This window comes from Pagrus pagrus, assembly GCF_965226575.1.
Source record: "Pagrus pagrus genome assembly, chromosome: 6".
Lineage (NCBI taxonomy): Eukaryota > Metazoa > Chordata > Actinopteri > Spariformes > Sparidae > Pagrus > Pagrus pagrus.
The window spans coordinates 33117444-33134159 of record NC_140190.1 but is presented as its reverse complement, the minus strand read 5'-3'; the positions used below and the strand labels follow the sequence as shown (position 1 = coordinate 33134159).

At 41.5% G+C, this 16716-nt stretch overlaps 1 protein-coding gene across 5 annotated transcripts in view; it reads right to left on the bottom strand.

Moving 5' to 3' along the window:
• The window catches only part of szt2 (SZT2 subunit of KICSTOR complex), a 188766-nt gene that overhangs the window by 146748 nt on the left and 25302 nt on the right, over positions 1–16716 (bottom strand). For 3 of the 5 annotated variants that reach the window (XM_084355904.1, XM_084355903.1, XM_084355906.1), the window contains exons 21-29: positions 16301–16414; positions 15939–16142; positions 15706–15803; positions 9960–10098; positions 9528–9851; positions 9143–9350; positions 5774–5821; positions 2437–2564; positions 1140–1407 (exon numbers count right to left, since the gene is read on the bottom strand). In XM_084355904.1, the coding sequence (XP_084212030.1) occupies positions 1140–1407; positions 2437–2564; positions 5774–5821; positions 9143–9350; positions 9528–9851; positions 9960–10098; positions 15706–15803; positions 15939–16142; positions 16301–16414 (1531 nt within the window). The remainder of the gene's footprint in view (positions 1–1139; positions 1408–2436; positions 2565–5773; positions 5822–9142; positions 9351–9527; positions 9852–9959; positions 10099–15705; positions 15804–15938; positions 16143–16300; positions 16415–16716) is intronic. The other 2 variants (XM_084355907.1, XM_084355905.1) reach the window with 1 other exon arrangement.

Sequence of the window (16716 nt, the reverse complement as noted above, 5' to 3'; positions counted from 1 at the left end):
AAGCCTTCACAGAACATATAAATGCTGTGGACAATAACATCAAGTTCACACAGGAAGATGTCAGAGGAGACAGTCTGCCCTTCTTGGACTGCACAGTACACATTGAAGAAGACAGAAGCCTCAACATTGAGGTGTACAGAAAACCTACACACACAGATCAATACTTGCTGATCGACTCTCATCACCCACTGGAGCACAAGCTGGAGGTCATCAGAACCTTAAACCATCAGGCTGAGACCATGCCCACTAAGACAGAGGGGAAGGAGAAGGAACAGAAGCACATCAGGGGAGCACTTAAAACCTGTGGCTACCCAAACTGGACCTTTGTCAAAACCTCTAAAAGATCCAGAGCAGACAGAGAGGAGGAGACGTTAAAACGTCACAACATCATCATTCCCTACATCACAGGAACATCTGAGAAACTCAGGAGGATCTTCAATAAACATCATATTCCAGTTCACTTTAAACCTACCAACACACTGAGGCAGAAACACCCAGGCATAGGACAAAAGGACAAAACACCCAGGCATAAACAGAGTAATATAGTTTATGCTCTTCACTGCAGCCAGGACTGCACAGATTTGTACATTTGGGAGACAAAACAACCTCTCCATGAACAAATGGCACAAGACAGGAGGGCCAACTCCTCAGGTCAAGACTCTGCTGTCCACTTATATCTGAAGGAGACAAATCATTCCTTTGAGGACAACAATGTAAACGTCTTGGCCAGAGAGGACAGATGGTTTGAAAGATGAGTAAAAGAATCCATCTATGTCAAACTGGAATGACCATCTTTGAACAGAGGAGGAGGCCTACAACATTACTTATCACCCACCTACAATGCAGTACTGAGTTCTCTCCCCAGACAGTTTAACAACCAGTCACACCTGGGCTCACCTAGCCCTAACAACCCACATGAAGGCCGGTTGGGTCAACGACCCACAAGTGGCCCTAACGACTCTGAAACTCAGAGCTCACACGTGTCCCCAAAGACTCTGTAAGTACTCTGTACTTTCCCTCCGGTTAGTTAGAACTGAAGAAGCCTCTTGGATGAGAGGTGAACCGTCTTCAAGAAACTGAAACAAGTCCAGTTGCCTAAGATACAGCAGGTACAACGTAGAATGTATACACACAGATACCTGGATGAGGAGGCCACGGCAGCCCTTTCATCTGGTCGATCGTCCTCAACTTCTCCAATGAGAAAGGTGGCAGGGCTCCTGGAAGGTTTTGGATTCCCACGCCATCCTGGAGCCTCACCATGCTCCCAGAAGACCCTGATGTGTCCACAGAGGGTGTGCAAAAAGGAGGTGACATCAATTTCCTGCAGGGATTCTTCACAGTAGTCCATGGCCATCAGGACATCCTGGGAGCTGATGCTGTAGGACTGCTGCAGACTGCGGTACACGCCTAAGGAACACAGCGAGCAATTAAATGACTGATGCTGTGGTTGACACATCTTCAGTTACACAGCCACTTTTTATTTGTATATCAAAAGAACACACATCTTGAACAGCTTTATCTTATAAACAGAAATGTTGGATTTTTGTTGCATTGCAGCAGTGCAACTTTCCGATTAGCCAACTTGAAGGAAGCCGGTGTTTTTCCAAAATTCAAATGAAAGTCAGTGACAGTCAACACAATTCGATCCCATTAACAATACAACTTTGGAGGAAATGTGAAATCCTCCTGCTGCTGCCTTAATATTCTCTGTCATGCTTAAGAAAATATCAAGGCAGGCTTTAAAAAAGCCTGTGAGGGGGATATCAGGTTGTTACTGTGTTGATTAATTCATATTACAAACTCTTAGAGCTTAATAGTGAAATTATTAAGCCTTCAGAATATCTAAAAAACACTCACCAAAAAATTAAGGTGGTTTTACCATACCAAATTTTAAATTGTGTTACTGGGCTGCTCAATTATCTATTCTCCCGTTGTGGAAAAATGGCCCGCCTGCTACCTCGGACAACTACCCAACATGGTTACACATACAGTAGAAAGACCGACCCACTCATTGCTATTCTTGGATCCACTCGTTCCTTGTCTCATGCAAATAAGAATGAAAAAAACTGCTGTTTTGTTTGGAATGGTGATTGCAAAAAAAGATAGTACTGCGTGCAAAGTGGAAGCTGTTCCCATGTACTTTATGTGGCTGATAGAAATGTCAAACACATTACATCTGGAAAGACTGAGATTTTATGATGAAGACAGGTGAGACGTATTTAATAAGATCTAGGAAATTTTTACATTTCTGAAAATTCTGAAATTTTTTGAGGGCAAAGACTAATGTGCTGTGTCTATTGTGAAGCACCTTGTTGTTTTCTCCTTTTTTATTGTCGATTATTGTTACTTCTGATTCCAAAATAATAAACACATATTACAAAAAACATATATGAATTTTACGATGGATTGAATTTTATACTTGTAGAGGGAGGTCACCTTTGACGTAGCACTGGTGGTAGTGCTCCTGTAGCAGGCTGCAGTAGTTAGCCAGTTCGTTGTGTTTGTGAGGCTGAGCTAGGAGTTCAGTCAAAGGGGACGGACTGCTGCGGTCCTGAGACAGTGACCTGCCAGAGGAAGACAGCACAACAGACACACAGAGACAGGAAGCAAACATGTCGAGTTAAAAAGACTAAGGAAGGATATTTCCCAATATATTTATTTTTAAAGGCATAAACTTAATCTAAAATATATGTAGAAATACAATTTCAGTTAAAAATACAGACAATTCAATTCCAAGTGATTTTGCATAAGCTCTAGAAAGCATTAGCCCAGATCTCAACTACAGTAAGCAAAGTCAAAGAAGCCAACAAGCTTGAGAGGGAGAGCTGTAACTCCACAGCATGCGTTTGAAGCGTCATGCTTTAAGAAAAACACTTAACGGAAACATTTAACAGGTGAAAACAGACCTTAACCGCTTAAAACTGTGCATTTTCAGTACAGACAAGGGCAGGATTTGAGCAAGGGAAGAACATATTTAGCAGAATATTATGATGACAAAGTGACCTCTGAAATCAATTGTCATAACGTAATCATTTCATCCTATAAGACATTTGTGTAAAAATGTATTTTGAACCAAATTTGAAGACATTTCCTCGATTTGTTTCTGAGATATCGTGTACACGAAAATGGTGCGCAATGAGGTAACAATGACCATGACCTTTGACCACCAAAATCTAATCAGTTCATCATTGAGTCCAAGTGGACATTTGTACCAAATTTGAACAAATTCCCTCAAGACATTCTTGAGATATTGCATTCTAGAATTGGAAGGAGGGACATATGGGCATACATACACAGCCTGAGTGTCTCCTACCACGGTCACGCCAGCGCAGAGGCATAGTCATATACCATTTGCCAAATAATAAATCGGTTTAATTTCTCTGTATTTAAAAGATGAATTAATATGAAATAGCAATATATATATATATATATATATATATATATATATATAGCTATATGGTGTCTGCCTATCAGATTCCATCTCATGTTAAACCAGAAGACAGAATTTGTGTCCTGTTTTAACATTTACCCTTTCATCTCATGATGACTTTAAAGAAAAGTTCTCTTTATCCCAAAATACAACAAAAAGCCCTCTTGATCTTTTATTTTATAGGTTGTATTAATTTGATACAACTAAGGGTCTATAATCAATCTGGTGGCACACTCCAGACAACACACACAGGCCACCACCACCATGTGCACACAAAAATTGACCAACAGGCATTTCTGCAAGAAAGCACAAAAGTTGAGAGGAAAGGATCCCTCTGTACTCTCTGTATCAAAAGAAAATGTGCTGTAGGAGTAACAGGTGTATAACAATAACACAACGCATGTTGATGAATCAAGTGTCTTATTATTTACTACATAATAAGAATAATAAGAACTTTACAGAACTTGTTTTCCCCTGCGGCAGGGGTCTTCAATGTTTGTCAGGCCATAGACTCCTTGGCTATGACAGAACATGGACCCCCTACTGCTTATATTGTAAGAAATTCTGTTACATATTAAACCAGGCTTACAATATTGTGTAAGGCAGCCTATAATGCCAGGAATAAATAAGTCCGCAGCAGTTGTAGCATGGCTAATGATAGGCAAGTTAGCTTCTGAGGTGGAGGGTATGGCTCACATGAATCACCGGACACTTGGGACAATAATACAGATAAGTGGCCAAAATGTTTGACTCGTGACTGACCGTTATGGATAGGTGCCTTCTCTGGAGCACATAAGTTTTACTACTTTTTCACAGATGCAGTAATACTCCCCAAGACCTTTAATGTGAAAAATTGGGAGTTTCCCTCTAAGACCCAGCCACACTACAGGACTTTTAAAATCCTAACCAACTGTGAAATTGGGTTGCATCACGCACATAAGGAGAATCTTCACAGATATTCTTCTTTCTAATCTAAAACCTGCACACACTACATGACTTGAAAATAACAGCTCATAACAAACCACAGGAAGATTATCGTGCCTGAGGGAGCCGTGCACCACCTCACGTGATCTCTCTCACGTGATCTCTCTCACGTGATCTCTCATGTAAACAAATCAAGACAACTTGCTGTAGTAATGTTAATACATTGCAGTCAGAAAAAACCAAAGCAAAACAAACGAGTCATTGAAGTCAATGAGAACAGGAGAGGAGATTCAAAAAAAAAAGAAAAAAAAGCGTTGGCAGATGTAAAAAGCGTAGAAGAACACTGGTATGGTGTCGATATGCCTGTATAGGTCATTTTTTCAGGTCTATTTGGAAAAAAACCATGAGTGCGTGACAAACGTGACTCTCACAGCCAGTGTGGCTGCTCTGACCTGTTAACATAGAAGCCGAAATAAAAAGCAAGGTGTTACGCCACGCACACGTGCTGCTCACGGAGCCAGTGTGGCCAGCCTGTAGCAGGCTATTGTGAAAGTACTGACGTAATGATAATCATATGTTATCCAGATTTTGTTTGATATTTATCAGTGGCAGCCCCAGCAAATCTGGAGCAGTTTGGGGGGTTTGAGACTGGATGTGTACACTCCTCACATTAACAGATAATCCCTCGGCATCGACCAAGCTCGCCGCCCAGATTTCTCCTCCATTCGCAGGAGGGGTTAAATCCGCCTGCGTTCTGAGTCTGGCCTTAGTGCCCCCAACCATTCGCACTAATGTTCCTAGCCATACCTGTTATTAGTGCAACAGAAGTTTCCATTCGAAGGAATATTTAACTTGTGTAATGTCAATGTCAAATTGCCTGGATGCTGCAAAATACCATTATTAAACACTTCACGTTTACTGACTTTTTGGGCCACTTGTTATTAGAGGAACTCTACAACAAGATCAAAACAAAACATCTGACAAACTTTCATCCAAACATGTTAGCAAACAGTCAACTGCCAGCACATACTGTAAGCATCAGTTTTAATGCACAAACCCTTGCATCCAGATGTATAGTGTGATATTCTTGGATAGAAGACCTCCATCTTGACCTCCTGACTTCCTCATGTTGATGACTAACTGTTGCAGTGTTGCATTGTTTTTGATGGAATATCATGTAAACTAATGACTCATGGCAGCACTGCGTCTACTGTGTGTATGCAGCAACACAAGCCTAAGGAGGCACAGACAGGCCTGGGAAGGGAAGATGGCTTTGGAGGTAACAGTATAAGAAGAGCAACACTTCCCTCTCTACAGAAAACAAGCGCATCCTAACTTCTCAGAGGTGTCCAATGAAAGCTGAGCAGCACCTCAGCAAGGAGAGCAGGAGAGCAGAAAAACAGAGTCAAGCAGTGCTACCTGAACTTCATCTGCTGATTCATCTCCCAGGAGTCAGCATCAGGAGCTCTATTCTCACGCGCAAAGACAATCAAAGACACACATGTTAACTGGGCTGCAACGTACTGCTGACAAAAATTCTGTCAGTAATGTGAAACACTGGTGGGGAAATAATTAATTAAAGGACAATCCATGTTTATTACATCTTGGCTCTTCTACAGGTGCAGCTCAATAAATTAGAATATGGTGGAAAAGTTCATTTATTTCAGTAATTCAATTTAAAAAGTGAAGTCGTCTTTCTGAAAAGTATGTTCATGTATGCACTCATTTCTTGGTTTGAGCCCCTTTTGTATGAATTACTGCCTCAATGCGGCGTGGCATGGAGTCGATCAGCCTGTGGCACTGCTGAGGTGTTATGGAAGCCCAGGTTGCTTCAATAGCAGCCTTCAGCTCTACTGCATTGTTGGGTCTCATGTCTCTCATCTTTCTCTTGGCAATGCCCCATAGATTCTCTGTGGGGTTCAGGTCAGGCGAGTGTGCTGGCCAATCAAGCACAGTAATCCCATGGTCATTGAACCAGGTTTTGGTACTTTTGACAGTGTGGGCAGGTGCCAAGTCCTGCTGGAAAATGAAGTCAGCATCTCCATAAAGCTTGTCTGCAGAAGGAAGCATGAAGTGCTCTAAAATGTCCTGGTAGACGGCTGCGTTGACTCTGGACTTAATAAAGCACAGTGGACCAACAGCAGCAGATGACATGGCTCCCCAAATCAACACAGACTGTGGAAACTTCACACTGGACTTCAAGCATCTTGGATTGTGTGCCTCTCCACTCACCCTCCAGACTCTGGGACCTTGATTTCCAAATGAAATGCAAAATTGACTCATCTGAAAAGAGGACTTTGGACCACTGAGCAACAGACCAGTTCTTTTTTTCTTTAGCCCAGGTAAGACGCTTCTGATGTTGTTTGTTCAGGAGCGGCTTGACAAGAGGAATGCGACATTTGAAGCCCATGTCCAGGATCCGTCTGTGTGTGGTGGCTCTTGATGCAGTAACTCCAGCCTCAGTCCACTCCTTGTGAAGCTCCCCCACACTTTTGATTGGCCTTTTCTTGACAATCCTCTCCAGGCTGCGGTCATCCCTGCTGCTTGTGCACCTTTTTCTTCCACACTTTTTCCTTCCACTCAACTTTCTATGAATATGCTTGGATACAGCACTCTGTGAACAGCCAGCTTCTTTAGCAATGAGCTTTTGAGGCTTACCCTCCTTGTGGAGGGTGTCAATGACTGTCTTCTGCACAACTGTCAGGTCAGCAGTCTTCCCCATGATTGTGAAGCCTACTGAACCAGACTGAGAGACCATTTAAAGGCTCACAACATTCTAATTTTCTGGGAGACTGAATTTGGGGTTTTCGTGAGCTGTAAGCTATAATCATCAAGATTAAAACAAATAAAGGCTGAAATATTTCACTTTGGCTGTAATGAATCTATACAACATATGAGTTTCACTTTTTAAATTGAGTTACTGAAATAAATTAACATTTTCATGATATTCTAATTTATTGAGATGCACCTGTAGGTTTGTCCATAAATCAAATAGGTTTTAATAACATTATACTTACCAAACTAATTGCTGAAATCTGGGAACATAAAGTAGCATCAGACAGGTTGCAAACAAACTAATAGGCTATCCAGATTTTTTGAATAAACATTGTTGTTAGCCCCTGAAACTCTACTGGTTGAATCATCGGTACAAATCATATTTTGATCTATTAGAAATTATCTGGTTCATTAATAACCTAACCCTAAGTCAGAAGTGCAATGGTGCACACAAATGGTGAAACAATTTCCAAGGTGCTTCTGGTATGAAACTTACCTGTTTCATACCAGAAGCTTACATGACATTTATATTGTTTTTATATTCATTTGGCAAATTCTTTCGTCCAAAGCAACTTACAAATGAGGTACAGTCAAATGACACAGTCGAAGTGCTGCAACACTCAGATTCATGTTCCACTTGATAAGACACAAGGCTGCAGGTGTATGAAGTAACATAAGTGCATAAGAGAACAATCAAGAAACAGGCAGAGAGAGAGAGAGAGAGAGAGAGAGAAAGAAAGAGCATAGTAGGAGAGTATGTACTTTCAGAGGAAGCAGCTCTTCAAGTGATTTTCGAAGACAAAGGGATTCTGCTGACTGCAGTGAGTTCAGTAACTTGTCCCATCACTGAGGGAGTACACAGGAAAAGATCTGGGATTGAGATTTCCAGCCTCGCAGTGATGGTAGGAGAAGTCGCCATTCATTTGCAAATTGCAGTGATTTTATATAGGTGGCTGCTGCGTTAGTGGCCACTGTAGGCAAGTATTAGTGACTTGAAGACCAGATGTGCTGCAACATTTTGTTCCTCTACTGCTTGACTGTGCATGGCGGCAGCCCTGCCAGAGGGATGTAACAGTTACCACGGCGAGAAATGACTAGTGCCTGCACAAGGGGCTGAGGGGGACACTGATTCAGGTAGGACCTCATCTTTCTGATGTTATACAGATGCAATATGCTCAAACCCCGCCTTTGTCTTCACAGATGCTCAGATTTCTTGCAGACTTTGTTGGCATCAGTTCACCCTTGAGTCATTATGGGCACTTATACCAAATTTAAATAAATCCTATGCGTTCTCGAGATATCATGCTCACAATTGGACGGACAAATGAAAACATAATGCCTCTGTCCACTGTTGTCGTCAGTGCAGAGGCACAAAAACAGCAGCTCAAAACTTTATAAAATATGTTCGTGTCAGAAAGCTCCATAACTCTCATAAGCACAAAATGGGAAAAGGACTTGACTCTACCTCCCGACCCCAATATCTGCAACTAAGTGTATACAAATTAAAACTAGCCACAGGACCCACATCACCCAAAGGTAAAATGTTTAAAATAGGATTGGCTGACACAGATACACTCTGGGTAGCATAAAACATTATTTTCACACCACTTGGGACAGCCAGCCAGTTCACTGCAAAACTCTCCACTATCTTTGGCTGCAGACTCCCACTGTCCCGATCACTTTGACTACCTTGAGTGATTTCCCTGTATCCCCAGATCTCAGAAATGACCTTGGTGAGGAATTACTATTATTACAAAAAGGAATGGAAACTAAAACAAAAAAATAAGATCCAAGTTGTAACAATGGGAATTATCATAATCTATCTTGATAATTAATGTTGATTACATCGTAACTTAACAGTGAGTAATTAATGCCAAATTAGATGAAAATCTTAAAACTATTATTATGATTACCACTGTAATTCCTTGAAACCTTTTCTACATGGGTACCAGTTTTCTTTCTTATAGTATTTGACCCAGCAATTGTCTTTTTTGCTGCAAGTGAGCACAGTACCTGAAGAAGATGTCCCTGGGTTGGCGATTAGAGGTGGGGTGTACCAGTTGCTCCTTGAGGTGCTCCAGGGAGCAGTTGTAGACGTAGACTGGGCACTTGATTTGGCTGCTGTCACTGGTACTCGGCTGAGAACCCTCCCTGCTGAAGCTGATGTGGAAATCTGCCTTCTGTGGTTCAGAGAACTGGACTCCCTCTTTTTCTCCCAGATCTGGGAAGTAAGAAATATTATATGAGAAAGAAATATTTTCCCCAAATCATTCAGTCCTACCTGTTGTGTGTAAAAATACATTTATGTAGCGTGGTAACATTTAACAAGTGTGTTGCTTAACTTTGGCCTGTCAATCATTTTTGACTTTTTATTTTGATACAAGAGCATTAGAGAGACCTGAGCCTGGGGTTCCAGTCTCTGTCTCAGACACTCTGCTGTCCCAGCCGTCCTGGACCAGGGTCAGGGGGTCAGCGGGCCCAGTCTGGCCCTCGGACCGTGGTGAGAGCACAGGGGACTTGGCAGTGAAGTGTCCGCTGCTGGAACTCCTTCGCAGTTTGCTGGCCAGACTGAGGCCAGACTCAGATCTGTCGAGCCCACTGGTCGAGCCAGACAGGGAGTCAGCCTGAGATTTGTTGCTGGGAGTCAGAGTGTCATCTTCCTGTGTGCTGACATGACTCTGAGGCTCTGTCTCCAGCCCTGATGTCATCAACATCAGAACATCTGCCAGATAAACATGGTACCCACATTTAACATTTCTGCATTCTGAGAATGTGGTTGAAAATCTAAGAATGACTTATACAACATGATACAACATAAATGAATGCGTACCTCTGAAGGAAGCAGGGAGGAAGGTGAGGAGGATCTGCTGGGAGCTGATGTACTTGACGTAGCACCTCCACTGTTGAGTAGAGCAGCTCCTCTCCCCCAGCAAAGGCTCTTCATCCACAAGGTCTGCATTACTGAAACTCTGCCAGGGACAGAGAGGAAATGGATGCAGATTTGCAGATTTCCAATACTAATGTTTCACAAAATTTTCCAGCAGCTCAAGGGTTATCAAACCTCCCTTTCCTGCTAGGCCTTTAATTTAAAAAAATCAGCAGGAAGTGTTGAGTTTCACTGACTAGTTTAACAGAGCAAAATACAAGTAGTACCAACTCAAAATAATTAGTGAAAAGAAAGTAAATTACAAATTAAATCAGTATTTTGAAAACTGCGAGCAGCACAGTGGTGACTGTGACTTGATGAGTTTGTGATGGAAATGGACTTTATACTGAAATAATTGTGTCAGTCATTATAGTACAGATCATTTAGGGCCCTATGATTTCCACGATGCAGAAAATGCGGACGGAATCACCGAGTTGCAATAAATCACAGCAATAAAAATGGAATTGACTGTAAGAAGAGGGATATTGAAGAATTTGCCATGATTTGACAAATTCTGTTTTAAGGACAAAAAACTAACGTTTCATCGGGAGACAATGTTCGGGGGTCTTCTTGCACATGGGACCAGCCTTACATCACTTCACAACAATGAGTGCATCCCATTTCACCTAAACTGCATCCATGTTTCCCATCACGTGAAGCAACGTCCACTTCTGACGATCACAGCTGGATCAGCTGTCAGTCAGCTTCAACAGCTATAGAGACTCTTGATGAACATGTACACAGCCCATTGTCAAAAAGGCAAGCAGGGAATTAAACATTATCTCTACATATACCGTATTTTTAACAGTAACACAGAACTAATAGAGAGATTTAAATAATAAAGCTAAACTGATGTGCCTCGTGCATAATTGTGCACAGCTCTCTTAATGGAGAGACGCACTTCTATTGTTTCTGCTGCCGGTAGTTCAGGCAATGTAATTTTTTACACATTAATGAGATGTATTATTTCACCCACCAGCAACCTACATGTATCTGATATTAATCCAAATGTTTATTTTTATGACCTGAATCGCTCATTCCATGGATTTTCTGCGGTGTCCATGGATATAACTGATCCGTGCATAACTACCATGGTAAAAGCAAACATGCGTCTTTGTTTGCAGTTAATAGTGTAATCAGTAAAGACATTTAAGTGTTTAAAGTTACAGGGAATATAGTTTAGGCCTACACTTAAAAAATAACGCTTTAAAAAAAAAGAGGCACATGTACATAATGCTCTACGCACTACAGTGTGGGCCACTTGAGTAGGTTACTGTGTGAGTCTACGTGCAATCATAAATCACCTTTTATTAGAACACCAGAAGCCAAGCTTGGTGAATGACATGAAAGTCCCAGATTCTACTGTAGTCCATTCCATTTTAGCAACAGCTACATTTTTTTTTTTATTTAAGCACAAAATTAAGTTATTTGCCAAAAATTATAAAACACTGTCAGGAAAGATCCTAACAATATCAAAACACACTGGAGTGGGGCTACAAAAACTGCCAGATAGAACCGTTGACATGAGCACCGTTTTGTGCAGATTATGCAGCAAGGAATTTCTGTACCATCGGAGCTTGAAATGTCACATCCTTTGAAAGTTCAGAATGTCCATTTATTCATTGATTTACTCATCTAACAAGATATTTTTGCATTGAAATATTTTTAAATGCTTACGGCAGATATTGGCATGCACATTTTATTTTGATTAATCAATCACATAGCTTGTAACTAATTAGATTAGTTCATTTAATCGCTTGACAGCCCTAGTTAAAATAAAGATACCATTTCTTTTGCAGTTATCCTCATGACTCTGCATTATTCCACCTGCTGCCTGTGCCCTATAACCAATCCTGCACCTTTTAAGCGGATGGCTGTTTTGCTGGATGATCACTTTTTTTCAGAGGCTCAACTCTGGAGAAACTCTTAACAGCTGGATCTGCATCTGCAATTCTGTCCACATATTGTTGACTGGAGCTGTAAAAATATGTGCGATGACCATGTAGCGTCTAAAGCCCACGTGAAGAACAAGGAGAAACACCAGGAGCACGCCTCTTCAAACGACCATTACTGCTGCAAGCACAGAAAAATGCAAACAAGGAGGAGCGCTGGCCGAAAATGAGAGTAGTCTCCCGCAAACTCACCTGTATGTTACTAAACAACAAATAAATGGAACATTTTGTTAACAGTCATGTATTTCAGACTTGAAGCCCTTAATATAATTTAGGGATGTCAAGCGATCGAAAAAATGTATCAAATTATTTACAAGCGTTGCAATTAATTGAAATTAATCACACATATCAATATTTGCCATAAGCTTTTAAAAGTATTTCAATGAAAATGCATTTGTAAGATGAGTGAATCAATGAATAAATGGACATTCTGAATCTAAAAGGTGGTACCATTTCAAGCTTAAAGTACTCCGATGGTACTGAAATTCCTTGCTGTACAAAACAGTGCTCCTGTCAACAGCTCCATCTGGGTGTTCTGTGGAGCCCCACGCCTGTGTTTTTATGTCATTTACCAAGCTTGGCTTCTGGTGTTATAATAAAAGCTGATTTACTTTGCTGTAGTGAGCATTTATTCACGTGCACGCTGGTGTTGTGCTGGCAGTGGAGAGCTGATTGCCAGCTGACGTTATATTGACAGGCCTCCTATATATAGTGCAATGTTGTGTTGCATCATTAAATCTACTGTTACATCTTAATAGCTTGTTGACATTTTATTCATACACGTTATTAGACACTTTCCACTGATAAAATTAGAGTGAAAAGTTAAAAACCAGAATTCTGCAAAATCAAAACAGAAAAAAAGGAATTTCAGAATTTGGTTTTTAGGAGCAACTGGACTCTATTTGCTAGGGCTGGATATTATCTCAATAACAACTTTTATTAGAGTGTTTGTGATTCACAAATCAACATACATTTTGCCATACAGTATATGATCCAAACAACCAAACTTGCACAAAATGCACAACAGACATAAAAAATACATTTTTTGTATTAGAAACCTGTGCAGAGAACATATGGCTTCAAGGCCTTTAACTGTCTTCCTTACCCAGGGACCCCAAATCTTTATTTATTAATTGATTTTCTTAAGACTATTTCTTTGGACTTCCGGTATGAGACGTACAGGGTAGACACGTGTTCAGCTCGCTCCCACTAACGCACTTTTAATTACCTTTTTAAGCCTAGACTAGCAACTGTCCTTCAAACTGTGCGCAGCTGATTTATAAGGCTATACCGACTACCCAGCAATGTCCAAAAACAAGGGAAGAGCCACTGAAAAGGACAAAGAAACTTTGCAAACTGCTAGCATAACTATGGCTGAGGTTAGCATGCTACTTGAGGACCACAGCCTGATTTCAAGTCATCATTTGAGTCGCTGACATCCACACTGTATAGCATATACTCAACTGTTAAAGACCACAAACAGCGTATCAGTTCTCTGGAGGGTAATGCCACCGAAGTTGACCAGCATCTTCAACAACTTGAAAATGCTTACTCCGCTCTACAGGGAGACAACAAGTCAGAGTCAAAGTGGCGGACCTAGAGGGGCGCAGCAGGCACCAAAACATCTGCATCATCGGCCTGCCGGAGTCGATTGAGGGCGCTCGCTGGACTGCTTTCTTCTCCCACCTCCTCGCTGATGCCCTCGGCACAGAGACCCTCACTTCACCCCCTGAGCTGGGCTGGCCGCACCGGAGCCTCGCACACAAACCTGCGCCGGGAGGCAGACCACGACCAGTTATCCTGCGCTTTCACCGCTTCCAAGTTAAAGACTTGGTGATCAGTGAGGCTCGCAGACGAGGTGATCTGATCTACGAAGGCCATAAGGTCCGCTTCAGTGATGACTATAGCCCCGATATACTAAAGCAGCACGCCAAGTATAAGAGTCCCATGGCTGAACTGTATCTCCTCAACCCAGCCAAGCTGCACATCACCATGCCCAGTGGAGAGAAGACCTGGCTCCTGTCTGCTAAAGAGGCTGTCAAGTTTGTCCAGAACTTGAACACAGATCCGTAAGCAACTGAACTGGCACATTATCCTCTTGTTATAATTGCAAATATATATCTTTTTTTGTCTTGATCTGAGGAGTGGGAGAAAAATCGATTCTTGGATGCATCGTGATGCAGACGTGGCCGATTCTGAATCGATTGACAATTGTCAAAAATCAATTTTCTAAATGTTACTTGATAACATAATCTTGGCAGAACACAAAAGGCGGAACTCTGATGTGCAGAAGTGCAGCGCCTTGACAGTTGATGGCGTGCACATAACAAAGACAGGAGATGGCTGAGCGTGAAATCAGACCGGCACCCTCTGCATTAAAAGCTAGCGTCCAAAGCATTTTGGCTTCTGTGAAGTTGAAGGGAAACGGGACCTGGACAAGAGCCACACAATATGCAAGTTGTGTCAAACTAAACTCAAATATTTTGGATATTCTAATTTAATTCAGTATGGATCATTACAACTACTTTGCTTCAGTAGTCACACAGTGAGAAAAAAATAAATCCTGTATAGAAAAAAAAAAGATGCATCAAGAGGCATCGACAATCGTTTTATCATCGCATCGCAGCCCTCTGAATGGTAATCGAATCGTGAGGTGCCTAGAGATTCCCACCATTCTAAACTTTAATCCTTACCTCAAAGGCACCATTCTCAGAGCTATATAACATTTTACTTCCACATCAATCCTCGTTCTCTGATAAATTACGCACTATTTGGTCCGAAGACCTAAATATGGAGATAGAACCTGAAGTCTGGAAGTATGCTCTGAAATGGGTCCATGCATCATCTATTTGCGCCCGGCATGGGGTTTTACAGCGCAAAGCAATACATAGAGTCCAGTGGTCTAAAAGCAAATTAGCTCTCATTTATCCTGGGACCGATCCAAATTGTGATTAGTGCCACCTAGAACCAGCTAACCTCAGTCATATGTTTTGGACCTGCCCTGCCCTTTCTCTGTTTTGGAAGTCTGTATTTGACTCACTCTCGGCCATCACATCTACCAGAATCCTCCCCTCACCTTTAGTACGCATGTTTGGGGTCCTTCCCACTGCCAACTCGCTGCCACCCTATTTCATCGAACATGAGGATTTTCTCACACTTTTAGCAAGGCGTGTCATCCTGATACACTGGAAGAGCCCGTCTCCCCCTCCCATACCCATTGGATAAAGGATGTTTTATCCATGTTTTCTCCCTATACCAGCAGCACACAGTGTGTCTTGTTTGTTAGTATTTTGTATTTGTTTATTTTTGTTTTTTTCAGTCTTGTCTTTTACTTTATTTTATTAATATGTCGCCCCCCCCCCTCCAATTGTAATCATGCTTTCTCTCCAGGTCTGTGTACGAGGGTCTGTGTCTGTAATTGTGGAAAATTCAATGAATAAATCGTGTATAAAAAAATGATTATTTCTTTGGGAATTTTGGGCTTTTACTGGATAGGGACAGAGACAGATATGAAATAAGGGAGAGAGAAGTGTGAATAGAGAATAATAATAAGAAAAATAATGAATATATTAAAATCTAAAATAAAATCCTGATATTGCCCTTTATATAATGTTTATGAAAACTTACATACTGATTCACTATTGTGGATCAACACTTGAATGTGAATGTGTGTTGAGGTTTTTATATGGATGGATTACCTGTAAAGTGCTGGTGGACCCCATCACCTCTTTGCTGCTGCCAGTAGTGTGGAATGACATTATGGTGTCCTGTCTGTCTGGAGGCTTAACATACTCCTCTGACAAAACACACCACATTGAGGGAAAAAATTGTGATAGATAAGACACCAGAAAATACATCTTATCATCTAAACCTTCAGGAAGTCACATATATAAGCCACAATCACAGCTCAGATGAGATACAGAGACATTACCTTTTATAACAGGTAAGGAGAAAGGAGCGACATGGCCGTCTCGCTCTCGCTCTAAGATCTGGTGCATGAAGGCGACGTGGTCACTGTCAGCTAATGGGATTTCTCTGTCACTGAGCTCATGCTCCAGGCTGTTGTGGAAGAGGCTGAGCAGGAGCTCGTTGGGCAGACAGGAGGAGCTGTGAACCTGCTCCTCATTTTCCACTCCTACAGACACAAAGGTGAAGACACACATGGAAGTTTACTGTTTCTGAAAAATAAATGGTAAAATATTCCCTGGTATTTACTCAGTCTGCCAGTTTAATGTTAATTTTATTTGATTGTACACTGCTATAGAAAAAAGTAGATGAAGATGCAGGCGGTACCTGTACTGAATGTGAGGAAGAAGAGCTCAACCTGCTGGCATTTCGGAAGCAGCTGAATGAGGTCAAACTGGAAGGGAACCATGTAAATGCTGTCCTCAGAGGCCAGGGCTTCTCCTGCGCACACACACAGGCAACCCATCTACTATTTACTGTGCCTTTCCAATAAAGCATTTTTCCATTCTTATCCAAATCTTGTAAATTAAAAAAAACCTAATTCAATACTTTCCATACTGCATTGAAAGCCTTTAGAAAAGGGCCACTATGTAGTTCTGAAGAAGACATTCAAACTCAACTTTCCATAAGCTAACAAACAAGCTGTTCTCAGAGGAAAATGAGGTCCCAGAACACTGTTTGAAGCTAGAAAGGTGGCAGGGTTTAGTCTGCACCTACACCTTGGTCCTACCTTGTGCATGAGG